Here is a 22,801-nt window from a genome sequence, read left to right as displayed (position 1 = left end):
TAGTTTAGAAAGTGGTAATAAATATTTGACTGGTTTTGTCCGTCCTTCTGTTAGACTCTCACACATGAATTATGTTAAATATCTGTCAGCTGTTAAATTTAACTACACAATTAGATAATACCAGTTTAGCTCAACCAGTGACCAAGCAATGCTTCATGTTGTTCAGTCTGTGTGTAAAAAGAGCATTAGCAATTACAGAAAACACACTTCAGCAAAACATGATCAGCTCAAAGTGGAGGAATCATTTCTGGTCCCACATCTTTATAAATGTCACTGGTAGTCACTGTATGAAGAATATTTGTGTATAATATGTCAGAGTTTACTTTATTTTATTGACTCCTCACAGAAATGAACTATAGTGTCCTGATCACACTAGTGAAACAATATCGAAAATTGTGTCTGAATCATTTTTGTTTCGGCTGTAAATACGAGGGACGCATCAATGATTGGCAAGACTCCATGCATTTTTATGCAAATCTCTACTGTGTGTTTGTGCCGTTAGGAGTGTGTTCATCGGAAAGACGTCGAAGACGAGGCCGTCAGCAGTTTTGCAGGTAAAGCGTTGAGCTTCAAAGCGTTCGACAGGAAAAGAGCCGTTCTGCAAACACAAGGTTTCCTGCAGATCTCTCTGAGGTGAACACACATCACACTTATTCACTCATACACACACATATACGTCTATGAGAACTGGAACACACACACACAGATAACAGACCAGCCAACATGGCATCAGTAGCGATGATCTCACCACAACTACAGTGTGAAGGATTCTACTGTTACAATCTTGGTTAGACCATTAGATTTTATCATCACTGACTTCTATAAAATATCCTTCCTATTTGTACGTGTGTAATATAGAAATAATTGCTTTTGCTCGAGGGAATGAGGCATAAGCTGGTGTAGAAACACTGGCGCTCAAACGTTTGTGGCAAGACTTTTTTGTTGAAAGAAATGTATATTTTATGCAGCAAAGACACATTCCTTTGATCAAATGTAAATGCAAAATCATGCTAGATATGTGCTAGTTTTTACTGTATTTTTATATATATATATATATATATATATATATAGATACATATATATATAGATACACACACACACACACGTCATAGAAGACATGTACTTGTCATTATGTGTATGAACATTTATATAATATTTTTTTTACATTTCATTACATACTAATTTATATAAATTAATAGTTAACCACAATTATAGCATATTATAATAACATATTATATAGCATATTATAATACCATTTATTGTTATGACTTGAGAGAGCATAATGCATTAAAACGCATGACAAACAGTTTCATATGATATTATTCAATGATATTCCATAGTTTCAGATGGAAGGTGTATGAAAATATTAGATTGCATTTTACATTTGGTTACAATTATTTATGAAAAATATAATGCATTATATACAAAGGCTTTAAGTGAAGTGTTACCAAAAAGGTTTACACCAGTGACCCAAAATCCATAATGAGCATTTATGCATATTCTCGCATGCATGCCTATGAGAAATGTAACTAACAAAAAGATTTGCAATAGATGAAGGAAAGAGCAGTGCTTGTGGAGTGAGTTTCAGTGAGTCGAGGTTTCAGGCTTTATTTGTGCATATATTAAATGCTGGATTAGTTCATATCTTGTACCCAGTCTGTTACATTCAACTATGAACACATGATTACAATACCATACAAAACTCTTTTCTTTTTTTTACAGAAAAGTTTTTAAAAAATTCTAAAAAAACTTTTCGATTTCCAAGTTGGTAACTGCACACACTCACTGAATTATGAGGTCAGTCTAGCAAACTACTGTTTGCACAATGCATACCGTTTCACATGCTATTTCTAAAACGAGTTAAATAGTGAAACATTTGCAGAGCGTTCACAGTTCAGTATGAGTCAGTGTGAAAGTGTTGAGGAAACATCTCACACTGTAAGAAAAAGTTTGTCATTTCAACTTAAATTGCATTAAACTAACTTAAAAAATGAGTTGAATCTTGTATAACTTATAAAAAGCTATGTAAAAACATGTTTTCATCATGTTTTTTTTTTTTACAGTGCAGGGTTAGCGGTTCAGAACAAACCCTCACCAAATGCTTGAAGTAGGCTATATAAACACACGAGCGATGAGAGACACGTGACGGAGATTGAGTTTCTGAGGATGCCTGAGGGTTTCTGAGAAGAATAGAAGGGAAGGACGATCTGAATAACCTGTTGTACAGGTGTGTGTGTGTGTGTGTGTGTGTGTGTGTCAGAAACGAGTTCTGCTTCGTCTCCTATGTCTCTGTCACTACTGTTACTCACTGTTCTGACGGGAAGACGCTGTTTTCCACTATTTTGAGCTGTGTTTGCGAGCATTGTTATCACTGTTGCTCAAATAAGTGTTTGAACAAAGAAACCCCTTATCCGGAAGTATTCGCGTGTGACTCGTAGTGATTATGACGTCAAATCTTGTGGCTTGTTGAGGAGAAGCGTGTTAAAGCTCCATTTTAATTTTGTCCTTAACTTGCTACTATTTCTTGCCAAATTTTATATTCACAAGTGTACATTTTCAAAGAAAACTCCTTTTTTCATTTTTAAGAAAGATTTTGATATGTATCTAAGTGCTTTGAAGAACTCCACTGCATGTAAGACTCTGAAATGGTGTCAATCTTTTAAGCTAGTTTAATGTTATTTATGTTTATGTAATGTAACCCTTTGTATTGTGTATTGTTTATTTTTGTCCTAATTTTTTTTTTTTTTATGTTATTACTGCATAAAAAAAGCGTATTAAAGCGCAAGGTCTTGAGGCTGTGTGTGTGTGTGTGTGTGCGCTACAGTAAATTTAGCAAAGATTCTGTGCGGCAAAAACATCCACCTATTTTAATGCGCTTTTTAGTTTTCTCATGCATAAAAAATGCTGAATGGAAACGCATTCATTCTAAAAATGTGCATAAAAACCTATGCGCTCAATTGAGGCAGACATTTTTTATCAGAAAAAACGAACACTTAAATTTACATTTAGCGTGATAAAAACTTCATAAAATGACAGACAACATCTTCGGAAAAAATGTATTTGAACTGTTATTTGATTGTTTGGTTTCCCCTGCGTCCCATTAGATTACATTGAGAGGACGGGGTTTATGAGCTGTACTGGGACCAGCCACCGGGGGGCGATATAGATGCTTTGGCTTCAGTTTTCAGGGCTTGAGCGGCACGCTTCTCTCCCCACTGCTCCTCCCTCTACACCAGGGGTCTTCAACTCGGTCCCGGAGGGCCACTGTCCATCCAGGGGTGCGTTTCCCAAAGGCATCGTTAGCCAACTATGGTTGCAAGTTCTGTTGTTATCAGCAATTCAACGAGTCGGTGTTTCCCGAAACCATCGTTCAAAAAAACATTTGCAAACAAAAGTTGTGTGTGTGAGCGACAGATCTCGAGCTGCGGTTAGAAGCAGAGTTTCTAGATTGCTTGACGTGGACTTAATAAATCCTCATCTTGAGCAAAATAAGCAAGCTGACATTCAGTGCAATCTGTATCTTTTATTTGGAATACATACAAATGTAATTTACATCTTTTAGTTTTTCAAGAGATTTAAAGCGTGGTGTTTGAAGACTGCGCATGTGTGAACGAGCTCTAGTGCGTGAGAACGAGACTATGATTCAATCTGGAAATAGAGCGAAATAACCGAGAAAAATTATTCCTCAGATGCATACTGTAATTCATAGCAAAACATCTTGCATTAATTCGATCTCACACAGATTCATTAAAAGTAGTTATTACTCCACCACGTGCGTGACATCAACCAACGTGGTTGAACGACCAATTTGCGACACTACGGTGTCATGACGAGCTAGATGATTTCTTCAGCGATGCATCGCACTATAGCAGCGAGTTACGGCGCTGTACGGGAAACACACCTAGTACCTCCAGATTACATTCACACTATATAGAACTTACTTTTTTTAGCGGCTGGGAAGTAATTTCTTACTCAAAATAAGTACCTACTTCAAGAGAGTGTGTGATTTCAGACTCATTGACAAAGACTGTACTTCCTTCGTAACAGATGACAGTTTTACTCGGGTGTTATTGAGTCAGCTCTGAGCACTTCTATCCCAGTCTGGTTTGGGTCAGCTAGACAATCAGACACTACAGATGATCTCTGTGCACTAGAACATCTAGGCATAAAAACAGTTCTCTTTAATCATGTCGTGTTCGAGATCCAGCTGACCTCTGCAGAAGCGCGCGGCCGATGCCAGGCTAGGCCCCGCCCCCTTACCTGAGAGCATATAAGGCCTGCTGTTCTCCAGTTGACAATCGCTTCTCGCGACCTCTAGACTTCTTTCTCACGGCTCGTGGATTTGTTCGGACGTTCACATTTGTCTGCAGGAGGACATCACTCATCAGATCAGCCTCCGCTGGACGTGATTGCCTCAAACACGCGGAGGAGGCACTGCAACTCCCAGAAAATGGTAGCCTCTGCCTGGCGCTTCCCAAGAAGGCATAAGGTGGCTGCCACTTGGTTGGATTAGTGTGGATTTCGAACAGTCGGACTTTGATGGGGGAACGGCGACGGGATCGCGCACCCGGGAGACTCACGGGCAGTTCAGCTTTGAGTTGGGCTGACCGCTCCGAGTCCGCTTTCCTTGAGGACTTCTTAGGCCGTGTGTCTACCAAAGCGTTTTTACACGCGCCTGGCGTATTTTTTCAATTGTTTTCAACGGGAGCGCCGCGTTTTTTAAACGCCATGAGCGTAACGAGGCGCTGAGTGGTTTTTTCACGCTGGACCGCCAAGCGCCCGGCGTTTTTTACTGGTCGTCGAGAGTTGAAGAATGTTCAACTTTGGATAAAGCGCAGCGCTCATCACTGTCACTTTTTACCCAGCCGTCCAATCACAGTGGAGGAGGGGCGGGACTAATACCACACCGACCAACTGTCACAACATTCTTTCTGTACAACGACATCCACCAGCAGAGCTAACCGAACAACATGGATGAAAAATACATTTTTAGTATGAAACAAATGATCTGCGAAATCAGTTACAAGTAAACTGTGCTGCGGATATTCTGTATCATAGCAACGAAACGTCTCAACGGAAAAAACGCTGCGCTGCCAAAACGCTCTCAAGCGCCCACAGCTAGGCGTCTTCAGCAGAACGACTAGCGTTTTCAGCTGGCTAAAAACGCTTTGGTGGACACACGGCCTTTGCGGTTGAACCGTCATTGACAAACGAGCCGCCCGGCTCCGGGGACGAGGACGACCCAGGCCTTCTCGAAGGCTCTGAGGATAAGGAGGCTATCCCGCCTCAATATTGAATGGCCAGCATTAAGTGCCATGGCCCAAATGGCACAGAGGGAGTCCCATATCTAAGCAAGCCTCTCACATGGACCTGTGGATGCTATAGCTTTGGCATATGAATCCAAGGGAGTGAAGCCGCTGGGAAACATCAGATCCTTCCCTGATTAGCCGCCGCCTGTTGGGCTGTGTTTAGGGGAGTGCCACTGCAGGACCTCTGCTGCCAGCTGGGCTTCTCCTTATACCTGTGTGCGTTACTACCGGCTGGACGTCACCAAAACCTCGTAGCACATTGTTTTGGGGGTGGGGTCATCTTAGCCCTTCCTTGTGACCCCCCTTTTTCTTTTCCAATTACCCATTGGAGGTAAAAGAACAGGGGTTGAATGGGCCAGCAGGACATGCACATTCATGTTCATATATATATATATATATATACACTCACCTAAAGGATTATTAGGAACACCACACTAATACTGTGTTTGACCCCCTTTCGCCTTCGGAACTGCCTTAATTCTACGTGGCATTGATTCAACAAGGTGCTGAAAGCATTCTTTAGAAATGTTGGCCCATATTGATAGGATAGCATCTTGCAGTTGATGGAGATTTGTGGGATGCACATCCAGGGCATGAAGCTCCCGTTCCACCACATCCCAAAGATGCTCTATTGTGTTGAGATCTGGTGACTGTGGGGGCCATTTTAGTACAGTGAACTCATTGTCCTGTTCAAGAAACCAATTTGAAATGATTCGAGCTTTGTGACATGGTGCATTATCCTGCTGGAAGTAGCCATCAGAGGATGGGTACATGGTGGCCATAAAGGGATGGACATGGTCAGAAACAATGCTCAGGTAGGCCGTGGCATTTAAACGATGCCCAATTGGCACTAAGGGGCCTAAAGTGTGCCAAGAAAACATCCCCCACACCATTACACCACCACCACCAGCCTGCACAGTGGTAACAAGGCATGACGGATCCATGTTCTCATTCTGTTTACGCCAAATTCTGACTCTACCATCTGAATGTCTCAACAGAAATCGAGACTCATCAGACCAGGCAACATTTTTCCAGTCTTCAACTGTCCAATTTTGGTGAGCTCTGGCAAATTGTAGCCTCTTTTTCCTATTTGTAGTGGAGATGAGTGGTACCCGGTGGGGTCTTCTGCTGTTTTAGCCCATCCGCCTCAAGGTTGTGCGTGTTGTGGCTTCACAAATGCTTTGCTGCATACCTCGGTTGTAACGAGTGGTTATTTCAGTCAAAGTTGCTCTTCTATCAGCTTGAATCAGTCGGCCCATTCTCCTCTTACCTCTAGCATCAACAAGGCATTTTCGCCCACAGAACTGCCGCATACTGGATGTTTTTCCCTTTTCACACCATTCTTTGTAAACCCTAGAAATGGCTGTGCGTGAAAATCCCAGTAACTGAGCAGATTGTGAAATACTCAGACCGGCCCGTCTGGCACCAACAACCATGCCACGCTCAAAATCACCTTTCTTTCCCATTCTGACATTCAGTTTGGAGTTCAGGAGATTGTCTTGACCAGGACCACACCCCTAAATGCATTGAAGCAACTGCCATGTGATTGGTTGATTAGAAAATTGCATTAATGAGAAATTGAACAGGTGTCCCTAATAATCCTTTAGGTGAGTGTATATCATGCAAATCTGACTTTATTTCTCCAAATTGTGTTATAGTCAGAATTGCGAGATATAAACATGCAATTCTGAGAAAAAAAAGTCAGCATTTCGAGTTTATTTATCGCAATTGCGACTTTATATCATGCAATTGTGAGAAAAAAGTCAGAATTGCGAGTTATCAAGTCACGATTACCAAATCCTTTTGTGTTTGCGCACACTTCTGATTCTGGATGATTGAGTTATCTGTTACTCAAGTCAACCGTTTAGAGCGCTCTCATTTCTACATACATTCTCGATTCTTCAAAAAAACTAAAACAAAGAAACAGATGTACAAAACTCAAACCTTTTTTTTTATTAAAGTCTATCGCATGTATTATTTATATATATATATAAAAGATCTACAGTGACGGAACTGGCACATGATCAGACAACAGTTAGTCATTGATTCTTTCATTCATTCATTCATTCCCAATGAAAATACAAAGCACAAAGAGATTTACACAACAAACACCGACAGATTCACCATTTCCACGAGCCGAGGGTGTGCGGGGATTCATGGGAGGATCAGGGGCGTTTGGAAGAACAAATAAATACATTATTACCACATTTTACTTTTCTGCATCCTCTCCATAAATGTGTAGCATGCTCTTCATGTCAGACTCATTTACATGGATCCTCCACAGTTCAGGTGTGCTAAATTCACTGCAAAAATGATTTTCTTCCTCAAAATTTGTGTCTTGTTTTCTAGTACAAATATCTAAACATTCTTAAATCAAGACGCATTTACTTGAGAAGCAAAATTACATAAAATATTAAAGGAGAAGTTCACTTCAGAATTAAAATGTCCTGATAGTTTAGTCTCCTCCACGTCATCCAAGATGTTCATGTGTTTCTTTCTTCAGTGGAAAAGAAATGAAGGTTTTTGAGGAACACACTCCAGGATGTTTCTCCATATAGTGTCTTCAAGGGGGTCCAACGGGTCGAAGGTCCAGATGTGAGTTTCAGTGCAGCTTCAGAGTCTCGACACGAGCGTTTGTGGTTAAAAGTATCTAAATGTGTGTTTTGTTTTAAATGTCGGCTGGTTTGTCTAGATCAGACTCTTATTCCTCGGCTGGATCGTGTCGAGACTCTGAAGCTGCACTGAAACTCACATCTGGACCTTCGACCCGTTGGACCCCATTGAAGACACTATATGGAGAAATCCTGGAGTGTGTTCCTCAAAAACCTTCATTTCTTTCCCACTGAAGAAAGAAACACATGAACATCTTGGATGGCGTGGAGGAGAGGAAACTATCAGGACATTTTAATTCTGAAGTGAACTCCTCCTTTAAGTCTTGTTTCCTGAAAAATGTGTCAAAATAAAGTAAAGTAATGAAATTTTTTTTTTGTATGTAATGTATTTTATATACAGGTGAAACTTGAAAAATGAGAATATCGTACAAAAGTTCATTTATTTCAGTAATTCAACTTAAAAGGTGAAACTAATATATTATATAGACTCATTCCATGCAAAGTGAGATATTTCAAGCCTTTATTTGTTATAATTGTGATGATTATGGCTTACAGCTTATGAAAACCCCAAATTCAAAATTAGAAAATTGTGAAAAGGTTTTCATAAGCTGTAAGCCATAATCATCACAATTATAACAAATAAAGGCTTGGCATATCTCACTTTGCATGTAATGAGTCTATATAATATATTAGTTTCACCTTTTAAGTTGAATTACTGAACTTTTGCACGATATTCAAATTTTTCGAGTTTCACCTGTATATATATATAAATATATATATATATATATAGTTTTCCCTTTGAATTAAGCTTATTTTTCTAACTCCACTGGCAGATATTTGTTCTTGTTTTAACCATAAACTCACTTGATTTCGACTTTTTATTTATTTAAACAACTTCTCCAGTAAATTTCTCTTCATTTCAGAATGTTTCGATATTCGTAGTGGAAAGCAAGACAGAACCACTGAGGACACACACATTTCTTTGCAGTGTTTGGGGGACGCGGTTTCAGGCATAGTTTTTCTGCCGTTCGCAGAGGTCTGAGGAGAAGTGTTCTGATCAAATCTTGAATACTGGCTGTAGTGTGAGGTAAATATGACTCGGAAACAGCCACATCTAACTTTAAAACACTCATCCTGATGACACGTGAAGCACTTTAGCACCAGAGTAGAGAATTAGAGTGTGTGTGTGTGTGTGTGTTCAGTCGCTGTCGCTGGTGTCGCTGCTCGGGTCGCCCTGGACTTTGTTCCGGTGTTGCATGGCCCGGTGATACGCCACCTGAACCGACTTCCTAATGTTCGACTTCCTGCCTTCCAGCATCTTCTCTTTGTCCAGATCCTGATTGACGCCCAGAGGAACCAGTTTGGAGCGCGGCAGCCATTGCCTAAACACACACACACACACACACACACAAACACACACACTCATTTAGTGACTTGCATCACACATTGTCTTTTGTCCTATACAGCATTTTCATGTTTGTTTCCTCTGGCCTATTTCTGTGTTTGCCCGAGCGGATGTTCAGAGATGCTGACGGGCTTCAAGTCTCTCACGAGAAGGTCGACACACACACACACACACACTCACACACTCACACACACTCACATCATTATCCAGCCTCAGAACAGTGACCAATCATTACAAACAGCATTACAGTAACGAGAAGGAGATGGAAGGGTCGATTCGGGATTTTGTAAATATTCAGAAAAAGCGGTAATGAAAGCCAGAATATGAAGTGCGTGAGTGTTTATTGAGTGAGTAATCCACTATTTAGTTTATAATCTTCACCATAGATTTGGAGTCAAATTAGAGAGGGGTAAACATGACTTTAGAAAGATGGACGCATCATTATTTTATTTTTACACAGAGATTGGTGGGTCTATTAGTGAAATCTGTTGACTTTATCAATATTTGTTGCATTATAAGCCATCAGTGACCGTTCAAAGATAGGAAAAAGCTCTTTTGTTATTGCCTGTAAATGACATCACACCTTGCCTTAGAAAAGATGACCTACTTTTTGAAAAACAAAATTCATACCTTCTGTTTTATAAGTTTGGTTCCAAAACGCAATAGATCCATTTAGATTAATTTGAGTAAAAATGTGTTTTCTTTACCAAGAAAGTGGAAAGATGATAACCACTATTTTCTGTTTCAAACTTTCACACAGCATTTGTCGGTCATAATAACAAAAAAAATTAAAATCCAGGTTTTGATTTTCAAAGATTTATTATAAAAAAGGATTATTTTTCCCCCCAAAATGCAATAAATCCATTGAATCAATATAAAAGTTTTTTTTTCATATTGAAACTGTTGAAAATACACAACAACGTAAGTTTATTAGTATAATATTTTTATTAAGAACTGTAAAGAAGATTGAAAACATTTGTCCTCATTCCTCGAGTGCCTCGTCTTCTTAATCTCCTCAAGTAAATGATTCGATTTCGGTGCCTTTCGTTTCTCACCCACGGCAGAAACAACCTCAGGTTCATCAATGCCGTCAAAATTATTCATTTTTTTGTTTGTTTGTTGATCTAAAAGTACAAAATAGATCAGAAAAACTAGGAAGTGTATTTAAGGCGCTGCCGTTACGGTTTACATTGCGTGGAATGGTGCGTTGTGATTGGTTGAGAGTGGAATGGTGCGTTGTGATTGGTTGAGAGTGGAATGGTGCGTTGTGATTGGTTGAGAGTGGAATGGTGCGTTGTGATTGGTTGAGAGTGGAATGGTGCGTTGTGATTGGTTGAGAGCGGATATATCGCATTCTGCAGAGAAGGGAGACTGGCGTTTGTCGTGGTTTGGAAAGAAAGGGGGAAAACATGACAGAATAACACGGCGGATATCACATTTTACTTAAAATTAAACATTGACTTTTCAATACCAACCAGATACAACACTGATTTTTGCAGTAACTAATTTTTTTATTTAAAAAATGGCGTTTATCGCGTTTTGGAACCAAACTCTTCATATATATATATATATATATATATATATATATATATATATATATATATATATATATTAACATTTAATTTTAATTTATTTTAATGCCTTTTAAACTTGTGTGACAATTTTTGACAAATCAAATTGTTGTAAAAAAAAAAAAATCCTTTTAGATTCTGGTTCTTATCAAACTTTTCTTTAGGCATATTAATCTTTAAGGCCCAACATGGTTCATTTCCAGAGATATCAGGGTCTCCATGAGTAAATCGTACACATTTTCAGGGGTCAAAAACCAAATGTGGATCACTTGCACACAGCGGATCCTTGAAGAATATCTGAAGAAGAAAATAAAGTTCTCATTTTTCCCCCCATCAACACAATTGCGTAGAACATTGCTTTCTGAGTGCCAAATATAGTGTATTTCCAAAGTTTGCAAACCTGTAACTCTTACTCAAGAAGTATTAAGTATTATTCTCAATATCCTTCTAGACTCTGGCTCTCATCTACCAATGAAAGGTGATTGTTCACAGAAATATTTTTTGTCACGCTGGTTGAAAGTGTCCTCATTTCCGGATAGCAATCACTATGTTAACCCTCTTATTGTCTCCGGGGTCTTTTTGACCCGCAAATGACTTTTGGGCAATTTTAAAAAAAATGTCTCTTTGTCCAAATGGTATGAAACTTTCTACGACTCTTAACACTGTCTAGATCTACAAAAAAAAAAAAAAAATTTTGGAATGATATCTGTTTTTATGTTAGCGTGACAAAAATGCCAACACTCTTTATCTTCGGGGTCCCTGGAGACCCCGCATAGTAAATATACAAAATTCATCATCAAAATCAGAAACAACGCAGATCACATAGACAGAAATAAAGTGGCACACTTCCAACAATGCAAAAAAAATATATCCACAATGCACACACACACACACACACACACACGATTCGATTCCGATTTCCCCCCATTCACTGTTTTTTAACTAAATGTTATTTTTTTACTGCTTTATTTGCTCATTTGTTATTGCTGTTCATTGTATTTTTACTCAATATGTAATATAACTATTCGTTTCTGTTTATTTTTTGTTCTGTTACAGAATTAAAATTGTAGAATTATATTAAAAACAGATGATTGAAATAAATGATCAAATCTAAAGAACATTTGGAGTCTTGTTCAGGTTTGATTCTAAGCATAATATAACATTATTGAAAAACTTTTGTCAGTACAAAAAATGCTAAACTTTGACAAAGTTTTTTTTTTATGTTATAATTGTGATTTTATAATATTTAGATATGAATCCAACTGGAAAAACTTGTGAAAAGATATAAAGTTTGGTTAATCACATAGCAAATAGCATATAGTGGAGCTCTATAGCCATCTAGTGGTTAAAGTGAAATTCTTTTATTTTAAAACTGCATTTTCCACAAAAAAAAAATGGGCAAAAATCTTACATTAAATCATTTAAAATGATCCATGTTATCCCCATATATGAAAGTTAGAAATCTGGGTCTTTTATAAAGTAAATTTGACATAAAAATGCTGTTTTTTGAAAAAAAACGGTGTAAATAAATATTTATTTATTTATAGAAATTTAAAAGATATCAAAAATCCTCCCAAAACTGCACAAATGTTGAGTAAAAACATTAATAAACCGAGTAAAATTACATTTGTAAAAAAAAAAAATATTATACCGTTACAAAATTAAATGTTATTGTCTGGGGTCCCTGGAGACCCCAAAGATAATGAGTGTAGACACAAATGAAGATAATAGAAGGGTTAAACGGTCTAAATGTATTTTTATAAATATATATCGCCTGTGCAAGGAGTAGGACCATAAAATGTCCGTTCACTTTAAATTTTCAGTGTATTTTTGGCAAGATACATACTTAGTTTTCACATTATTTGTTCTTCAGACATTCCTCTTTAAACTCCACGTATCAGCTGTTCGAGAAGTTACACATATTTGGTCAAATTCAACAATTTGCACATACAGCCATTTTGAGATTCTCATATGTCTGGGAATAAAAAAAACATACAGGGCCCTAAAAATGAACATAACTAGGAAAGTTTATTAAGAAAGAGAATCGAGAAGGATATTGAGATAACACTTCTGGAGTTACAGTCACACAAACTTTAGAAAAAGAATATTTATGGCACTCAGACAGGAATGTTCAATGCTATTTTTTAATAGAAAGGAAACAAGATACATTTGTATTTCAACATTATCTGTTGTTCAGATATTCCTCTTTGAAATAAAAAAGTATCAGCTGCAAAGTGACACACACGTTTGCTTTCGACCACTTAAAAAGTGTACAATTTACTCATGGAGCCACATTGGAATCCAAATATCTCTGTGATTGAAACATATTGGGCCTTAAAAATTAAGATACCAAAATAAATGTTTGATAAGAATCAGCATCTAAAAGGATGTTAAGATATCTTTAACACTTCTTGAGTTACAGGCATGCAAACTTCAGGCAAGTAGAGCTTTTTCCCCATTTTTGAACGGTCACTGATGGCTTATAATGCAACAAATATTGATAAAGTCAACAGATTTCACTAATAGACCCACCAATCTCTGTGTAAATATGAAATAATCCTGCTGTCATCTTTATAAAGTCATGTTTACACCTCTGTAATGCGGCTCTAAATCTCAGGTGAAAACATTTTGACCCTCATAAACAAAAGAGTGTGTTACTCAGTAAATACACATCTGTGACATTAAATAGTGATGAAAGCCGAGATATTTAATGTTAATAAATATTCATAAAATCAAAAATTTTGTTTGAAATTGCCCACAGAATGAGCCTAATTATAGCAAAATGTGCTTAGTTGTAAAATATAAGAGAATGAAGTAATACTACGTTTTCAAATGGCAAATGTAAGAATAAACTTTACAATAAAGTCCCACTAATTAATAAACTTTACAATGAGCAACAAATATATTTGTTAGCGTTATTTAATAATAATAAAAAACAGCGGTTTGTTCATTCATGTGAGCTCAGGTCCATTAAACAAAGTCCACTTTTGATTTGAATAATGTATTGGTAAATGTTGAAACATGGTTAGTTCATTAACTATTATGATAATAACTGGATCTTTACTGTAAAGTGTAACCAAACAAACATGTGACCCTGTAACTGACGTCAAAGACAAAGGAAACACGTTCACGACCCACGCGTCTAACCGTGGGAAATAACCAGCCGAGTTTCTACACAACTCTATGCGCTGGAAGATTCCTCACATCACCACATGACCACACGAGGGCCAATCACAGCTGCCGCGTCACAGGGCACAACACACTTCAGTCAAACTATCAAAAACACAGCTTCCGGGACTGAAGTAAACAACAACAACAACAACAACAACAAAATAATGCTAATGTGAGTCCCATTTAAAAGTGTGTGGTCGGTACGAATTTGTAATGTTTAATGACTTTCTCCTGCTCACATTAAAAACAGTAATATTGTGAAGTATTGTTAAAGATTAAATCAGATGTTTTGATATATTAAAGTGTAATTTATTCCTGTTTCCAGCATCATTACTCCAGTCTTCAGTGTCACATGACCCTTCAGAAATCACTCTAATATGAGGATCTGATGCTCAAGACACATTTATGATTATTATCAGAGTTGAACAGTTTCATTGTCATGGAAACTGTGATACATTTTTATTTCAGGATTTTTTGATGAATAGAAAGTTCAAAAGAACAACATTAATTTAAAATAGAATCGGTCGCTTTTGATCATTTTAATGCATTTCAATGCGATTAATAAACAAATTAACAATATCTTAAGAAGAAAGCAAATCTTTAGTCCCCAAACTTTTGAACGGCAGTGTAACTGAGACGCAGGGACATGTCAGACACACACACACACACACACACCTGTAGTCTCTGTCCTATCACAGCACAGAGAGCATGAGGAAGAAGAGGAGCGTGACTAACCAGGTCCTCTTGTTGTCGAAGAAGAGCACGAGGAAGAGGTGTTCGCGGGCCTCCTGGGTCATCTGCTCCCCCAGCTTCAGCACCTCCAGAGGCGGGACGGGGATCGGGACGCCCCGGTGGAACACACCCTCGCGGGGCATCTTCGGGTCGATGATCTGGGGGAAGACAACACACGGCTCAAAACGAGAGAAGGATGAGGAGTATCGCCCTCTGCTGGACACACACCGCCACTGCACCTTCAGTGAGGAGGTTACATGTGACCCTGATCACAGAACCAGTCACAGAACCAGTCACAGAACCAGTCCCAGAACCGGTCACAGAACCAGTCACAGAACCAGTCACAGCACCGGTCACAGCACCAGTCACAGAACCAGTCACAGCACCAGTCACAGCACCAGTCACAGCACCAGTCACAGAACCGGTCACAGAACCAGTCACAGAACCGGTCACAGAACCGGTCACAGCACCGGTCACAGAACCAGTCACAGAACCAGTCACAGCACCGGTCACAGCACCAGTCACAGAACCAGTCACAGCACCAGTCACAGCACCAGTCACAGCACCAGTCACAGAACCTGTCACAGAACCAGTCACAGAACCAGTCACAGAACCGGTCACAGAACCAGTCACAGAACCGGTCACAGCACCGGTCACAGAAACAGTCACAGAACCAGTCACAGAACCAGTCACAGCACCAGTCACAGAACCAGTCACAGCACCAGTCACAGAACCAGTCACAGAACCGGTCACAGCACCAGTCACAGAACCGGTCACAGCACCAGTCACAGAACCAGTCACAGCACCAGTCACAGAACCAGTCACAGAACCAGTCACAGCACCAGTCACAGAACCAGTCACAGAACCAGTCACAGCACCGGTCACAGAACCGGTCACAGAACCAGTCACAGCACCAGTCACAGAACCAGTCACAGAACCGGTCACAGCACCAGTCACAGAACCAGTCACAGAACCAGTCACAGCACCAGTCACAGCACCGGTCACAGCACCAGTCACAGAACCAGTCACAGAACCAGTCACAGAACCAGTCACAGAACCAGTCACAGCACCAGTCACAGAACCAGTCACAGAACCAGTCACAGCACCGGTCACAGCACCAGTCACAGCACCAGTCACAGAACCAGTCACAGCACCAGTCACAGCACCAGTCACAGAACCAGTCACAGAACCAGTCACAGCACCAGTCACAGCACCAGTCACAGAACCAGTCACAGAACCGGTCACAGAACCAGTCACAGCACCAGTCACAGAACCAGTCACAGCACCAGTCACAGAACCAGTCACAGAACCAGTCACAGCACCGGTCACAGAACCAGTCACAGCACCGGTCACAGCACCAGTCACAGCACCAGTCACAGAACCAGTCACAGCACCAGTCACAGCACCAGTCACAGAACCAGTCACAGAACCAGTCACAGCACCGGTCACAGCACCGGTCACAGCACCAGTCACAGCACCAGTCACAGAACCAGTCACAGCACCAGTCACAGCACCAGTCACAGAACCAGTCACAGAACCAGTCACAGCACCAGTCACAGCACCAGTCACAGAACCAGTCACAGAACCAGTCACAGCACCAGTCACAGAACCAGTCACAGAACCAGTCACAGAACCAGTCACAGAACCAGTCACAGCACCAGTCACAGCACCAGTCACAGAACCAGTCACAGCACCGGTCACAGAACCAGTCACAGAACCAGTCACAGAACCAGTCACAGCACCAGTCACAGCACCAGTCACAGAACCAGTCACAGCACCGGTCACAGCACCGGTCACAGCACCAGTCACAGCACCAGTCACAGAACCAGTCACAGCACCGGTCACAGCACCGGTCACAGCACCAGTCACAGCACCAGTCACAGAACCAGTCACAGCACCAGTCACAGCACCAGTCACAGCACCAGTCACAGCACCAGTCACAGCACCAGTCACAGCACCAGTCACAGCACCGGTCACAGCACCGGTCACAGCACCAGTCACAGCACCAGTCACAGAACCAGTCACAGAACCAGTCACAGCACCGGTCACAGCACCAGTCACAGCACCGGTCACAGCACCGGTCACAGCACCAGTCACAGCACCAGTCACAGCACCAGTCACAGCACCGGTCACAGCACCAGTCACAGCACCAGTCACAGCACCGGTCACAGCACCGGTCACAGCACCGGTCACAGCACCAGTCACAGCACCAGTCACAGCACCGGTCACAGAACCAGTCACAGCACCAGTCACAGCACCGGTCACAGCACCAGTCACAGCACCAGTCACAGAACCAGTCACAGCACCAGTCACAGCACCAGTCACAGAACCAGTCACAGCACCGGTCACAGAACCAGTCACAGCACCAGTCACAGAACCAGTCACAGCACCGGTCACAGAACCAGTCACAGCACCGGTCACAGAACCAGTCACAGCACCAGTCACAGAACCAGTCACAGCACCAGTCACAGCACCGGTCACAGAACCAGTCACAGCACCAGTCACAGAACCAGTCACAGCACCAGTCACAGCACCGGTCACAGAACCAGTCACAGAACCGGTCACAGAACCAGTCACAGCACCAGTCACAGAACCAGTCACAGCACCAGTCACAGAACCAGTCACAGCACCAGTCACAGCACCAGTCACAGCACCAGTCACAGCACCAGTCACAGAACCGGTCACAGAACCAGTCACAGCACCAGTCACAGAACCAGTCACAGCACCGGTCACAGAACCAGTCACAGCACCAGTCACAGCACCAGTCACAGCACCGGTCACAGAACCAGTCACAGCACCAGTCACAGAACCAGTCACAGAACCAGTCACAGCACCGGTCACAGAACCAGTCACAGCACCAGTCACAGAACCAGTCACAGCACCAGTCACAGCACCGGTCACAGAACCAGTCACAGAACCGGTCACAGAACCAGTCACAGCACCAGTCACAGAACCAGTCACAGCACCAGTCACAGAACCAGTCACAGCACCAGTCACAGCACCAGTCACAGCACCAGTCACAGAACCAGTCACAGAACCGGTCACAGAACCAGTCACAGCACCAGTCACAGAACCAGTCACAGCACCGGTCACAGAACCAGTCACAGCACCAGTCACAGCACCAGTCACAGCACCGGTCACAGAACCAGTCACAGCACCAGTCACAGAACCAGTCACAGCACCAGTCACAGAACCAGTCACAGCACCAGTCACAGCACCAGTCACAGAACCAGTCACAGCACCGGTCACAGAACCAGTCACAGCACCAGTCACAGAACCAGTCACAGCACCGGTCACAGCACCAGTCACAGCACCAGTCACAGCACCGGTCACAGAACCAGTCACAGCACCAGTCACAGCACCGGTCACAGCACCAGTCACAGCACCAGTCACAGAACCAGTCACAGCACCAGTCACAGCACCAGTCACAGAACCAGTCACAGCACCGGTCACAGAACCAGTCACAGCACCAGTCACAGAACCAGTCACAGCACCGGTCACAGCACCGGTCACAGAACCAGTCACAGAACCAGTCACAGAACCAGTCACAGAACCAGTCACAGCACCGGTCACAGCACCGGTCACAGCACCAGTCACAGCACCAGTCACAGCACCAGTCACAGAACCAGTCACAGAACCGGTCACAGAACCAGTCACAGCACCAGTCACAGAACCAGTCACAGCACCGGTCACAGAACCAGTCACAGCACCAGTCACAGCACCAGTCACAGCACCGGTCACAGAACCAGTCACAGCACCAGTCACAGAACCAGTCACAGCACCAGTCACAGAACCAGTCACAGCACCAGTCACAGCACCAGTCACAGAACCAGTCACAGCACCGGTCACAGAACCAGTCACAGCACCAGTCACAGAACCAGTCACAGCACCGGTCACAGCACCAGTCACAGCACCAGTCACAGCACCGGTCACAGAACCAGTCACAGCACCAGTCACAGCACCGGTCACAGCACCAGTCACAGCACCAGTCACAGAACCAGTCACAGCACCAGTCACAGCACCAGTCACAGAACCAGTCACAGCACCGGTCACAGAACCAGTCACAGCACCAGTCACAGAACCAGTCACAGCACCGGTCACAGCACCGGTCACAGAACCAGTCACAGCACCAGTCACAGAACCAGTCACAGCACCGGTCACAGCACCGGTCACAGCACCAGTCACAGCACCAGTCACAGCACCGGTCACAGAACCAGTCACAGCACCAGTCACAGCACCGGTCACAGCACCAGTCACAGCACCAGTCACAGAACCAGTCACAGCACCAGTCACAGCACCAGTCACAGAACCAGTCACAGCACCGGTCACAGAACCAGTCACAGCACCAGTCACAGAACCAGTCACAGCACCAGTCACAGAACCAGTCACAGCACCGGTCACAGCACCAGTCACAGCACCAGTCACAGAACCAGTCACAGCACCAGTCACAGCACCAGTCACAGCACCAGTCACAGAACCAGTCACAGAACCAGTCACAGCACCGGTCACAGCACCGGTCACAGCACCAGTCACAGCACCAGTCACAGAACCAGTCACAGCACCAGTCACAGCACCAGTCACAGAACCAGTCACAGAACCAGTCACAGCACCAGTCACAGCACCAGTCACAGCACCAGTCACAGAACCAGTCACAGCACCAGTCACAGAACCAGTCACAGAACCAGTCACAGAACCAGTCACAGAACCAGTCACAGAACCAGTCACAGCACCAGTCACAGCACCAGTCACAGAACCAGTCACAGCACCGGTCACAGAACCAGTCACAGAACCAGTCACAGAACCAGTCACAGCACCAGTCACAGCACCAGTCACAGAACCAGTCACAGCACCGGTCACAGCACCAGTCACAGCACCAGTCACAGCACCGGTCACAGCACCGGTCACAGCACCAGTCACAGCACCAGTCACAGCACCGGTCACAGAACCAGTCACAGCACCGGTCACAGCACCAGTCACAGCACCGGTCACAGCACCGGTCACAGCACCAGTCACAGCACCGGTCACAGAACCAGTCACAGCACCAGTCACAGCACCGGTCACAGCACCAGTCACAGCACCGGTCACAGCACCGGTCACAGCACCGGTCACAGCACCAGTCACAGCACCAGTCACAGCACCGGTCACAGAACCAGTCACAGCACCAGTCACAGCACCGGTCACAGCACCAGTCACAGCACCAGTCACAGAACCAGTCACAGCACCAGTCACAGCACCAGTCACAGAACCAGTCACAGCACCGGTCACAGAACCAGTCACAGCACCAGTCACAGAACCAGTCACAGCACCGGTCACAGAACCAGTCACAGCACCGGTCACAGAACCAGTCACAGCACCAGTCACAGAACCAGTCACAGCACCAGTCACAGCACCGGTCACAGAACCAGTCACAGCACCAGTCACAGAACCAGTCACAGCACCAGTCACAGCACCGGTCACAGAACCAGTCACAGAACCGGTCACAGAACCAGTCACAGCACCAGTCACAGAACCAGTCACAGCACCAGTCACAGAACCAGTCACAGCACCAGTCACAGCACCAGTCACAGCACCAGTCACAGCACCAGTCACAGAACCGGTCACAGAACCAGTCACAGCACCAGTCACAGAACCAGTCACAGCACCGGTCACAGAACCAGTCACAGCACCAGTCACAGCACCAGTCACAGCACCGGTCACAGAACCAGTCACAGCACCAGTCACAGAACCAGTCACAGAACCAGTCACAGCACCGGTCACAGAACCAGTCACAGCACCAGTCACAGAACCAGTCACAGCACCAGTCACAGCACCGGTCACAGAACCAGTCACAGAACCGGTCACAGAACCAGTCACAGCACCAGTCACAGAACCAGTCACAGCACCAGTCACAGAACCAGTCACAGCACCAGTCACAGCACCAGTCACAGCACCAGTCACAGAACCAGTCACAGAACCGGTCACAGAACCAGTCACAGCACCAGTCACAGAACCAGTCACAGCACCGGTCACAGAACCAGTCACAGCACCAGTCACAGCACCAGTCACAGCACCGGTCACAGAACCAGTCACAGCACCAGTCACAGAACCAGTCACAGCACCAGTCACAGAACCAGTCACAGCACCAGTCACAGCACCAGTCACAGAACCAGTCACAGCACCGGTCACAGAACCAGTCACAGCACCAGTCACAGAACCAGTCACAGCACCGGTCACAGCACCAGTCACAGCACCAGTCACAGCACCGGTCACAGAACCAGTCACAGCACCAGTCACAGCACCGGTCACAGCACCAGTCACAGCACCAGTCACAGAACCAGTCACAGCACCAGTCACAGCACCAGTCACAGAAACAGTCACAGCACCGGTCACAGAACCAGTCACAGCACCAGTCACAGAACCAGTCACAGCACCGGTCACAGCACCGGTCACAGCACCGGTCACAGCACCAGTCACAGCACCAGTCACAGCACCGGTCACAGAACCAGTCACAGCACCAGTCACAGCACCGGTCACAGCACCAGTCACAGCACCAGTCACAGAACCAGTCACAGCACCAGTCACAGCACCAGTCACAGAACCAGTCACAGCACCGGTCACAGAACCAGTCACAGCACCGGTCACAGAACCAGTCACAGCACCAGTCACAGAACCTGTCACAGCACCGGTCACAGCACCAGTCACAGAACCAGTCACAGCACCGGTCACAGAACCAGTCACAGCACCGGTCACAGAACCAGTCACAGCACCCGTCACAGAACCAGTCACAGCACCAGTCACAGAACCAGTCACAGCACCGGTCACAGAACCAGTCACAGTACCAGTCACAGCACCGGTCACAGCACCGGTCACAGCACCAGTCACAGCACCAGTCACAGAACCAGTCACAGAACCAGTCACAGAACCGGTCACAGCACCAGTCACAGCACCGGTCACAGAACCAGTCACAGCACCAGTCACAGCACCGGTCACAGCACCAGTCACAGCACCAGTCACAGAACCAGTCACAGCACCGGTCACAGCACCAGTCACAGAACCAGTCACAGCACCGGTCACAGAACCAGTCACAGCACCAGTCACAGAACCAGTCACAGCACCAGTCACAGAACCGGTCACAGCACCAGTCACAGAACCAGTCACAGCACCGGTCACAGAACCAGTCACAGCACCGGTCACAGAACCAGTCACAGCACCGGTCACAGAACCAGTCACAGCACCGGTCACAGAACCAGTCACAGCACCGGTCACAGAACCAGTCACAGCACCGGTCACAGAACCAGTCACAGCACCGGTCACAGAACCAGTCACAGCACCAGTCACAGAACCAGTCACAGCACCGGTCACAGAACCAGTCACAGAACCAGTCACAGAACCAGTCACAGCACCAGTCACAGCACCAGTCACAGCACCAGTCACAGCACCAGTCACAGCACCAGTCACAGCACCAGTCACAGCACCAGTCACAGAACCAGTCACAGCACCAGTCACAGAACCAGTCACAGCACCAGTCACAGAACCACTCACAGCACCAGTCACAGAACCAGTCACAGAACCAGTCACAGAAGCAGTCACAGCACCAGTCAAAGAACCAGTCACAGAACCAGTCACAGAACCAGTCACAGCACCAGTCACAGAACCGGTCACAGCACCAGTCACAGCACCGGTCACAGAACCAGTCACAGCACCGGTCACAGAACCAGTCACAGCACCGGTCACAGAACCAGTCACAGCACCGGTCACAGAACCAGTCACAGAACCAGTCACAGAACCAGTCAAAGAACTAGTCACAGAACCAGTCACAGCACCAGTCACAGCACCAGTCACAGAACCAGTCACAGAACCAGTCACAGCACCGGTCACAGAACCAGTCACAGCACCAGTCACAGAACCAGTCACAGCACCAGTCACAGAACCAGTCACAGAACCAGTCACAGAACCAGTCAAAGAACTAGTCACAGAACCAGTCACAGAACCAGTCACAGCACCAGTCACAGAACCAGTCAC

The 22,801-nt window shown here is 44.4% G+C and overlaps 1 protein-coding gene and 1 long non-coding RNA gene across 2 annotated transcripts in view; one reads left to right on the top strand and one right to left on the bottom strand.

The window, feature by feature from the left end:
- The first annotated feature begins 4,789 nt into the window (after positions 1–4,789).
- LOC130077371 (uncharacterized) lies at positions 4,790–5,128 on the top strand. The gene is made up of 2 exons (XR_008805738.1): positions 4,790–4,916; positions 5,021–5,128. It is a non-coding gene; the product is annotated as an uncharacterized LOC130077371 (long non-coding RNA).
- Positions 5,129–8,967: 3,839 nt separating this feature from the next.
- Positions 8,968–22,801, bottom strand: part of brpf1 (bromodomain and PHD finger containing, 1) — a 68,103-nt gene continuing 54,269 nt past the window's right edge. The window contains exons 15-16 of the mRNA XM_056242598.1: positions 14,804–14,958; positions 8,968–9,303 (exon numbers count right to left, since the gene is read on the bottom strand). Coding sequence (XP_056098573.1) covers positions 9,120–9,303; positions 14,804–14,958 — 339 coding nt within the window. The 3' untranslated portion in view covers positions 8,968–9,119. The remainder of the gene's footprint in view (positions 9,304–14,803; positions 14,959–22,801) is intronic.

This window comes from Rhinichthys klamathensis, unplaced genomic scaffold (genome assembly GCF_029890125.1).
Source record: "Rhinichthys klamathensis goyatoka isolate OS25496 unplaced genomic scaffold, OSU_Roscu_1.1 h1tg000732l_1, whole genome shotgun sequence".
Classification (NCBI taxonomy): Eukaryota; Metazoa; Chordata; class Actinopteri; order Cypriniformes; family Leuciscidae; genus Rhinichthys; species Rhinichthys klamathensis.
This window is presented reverse-complemented; position numbering and strand designations above follow the sequence as displayed.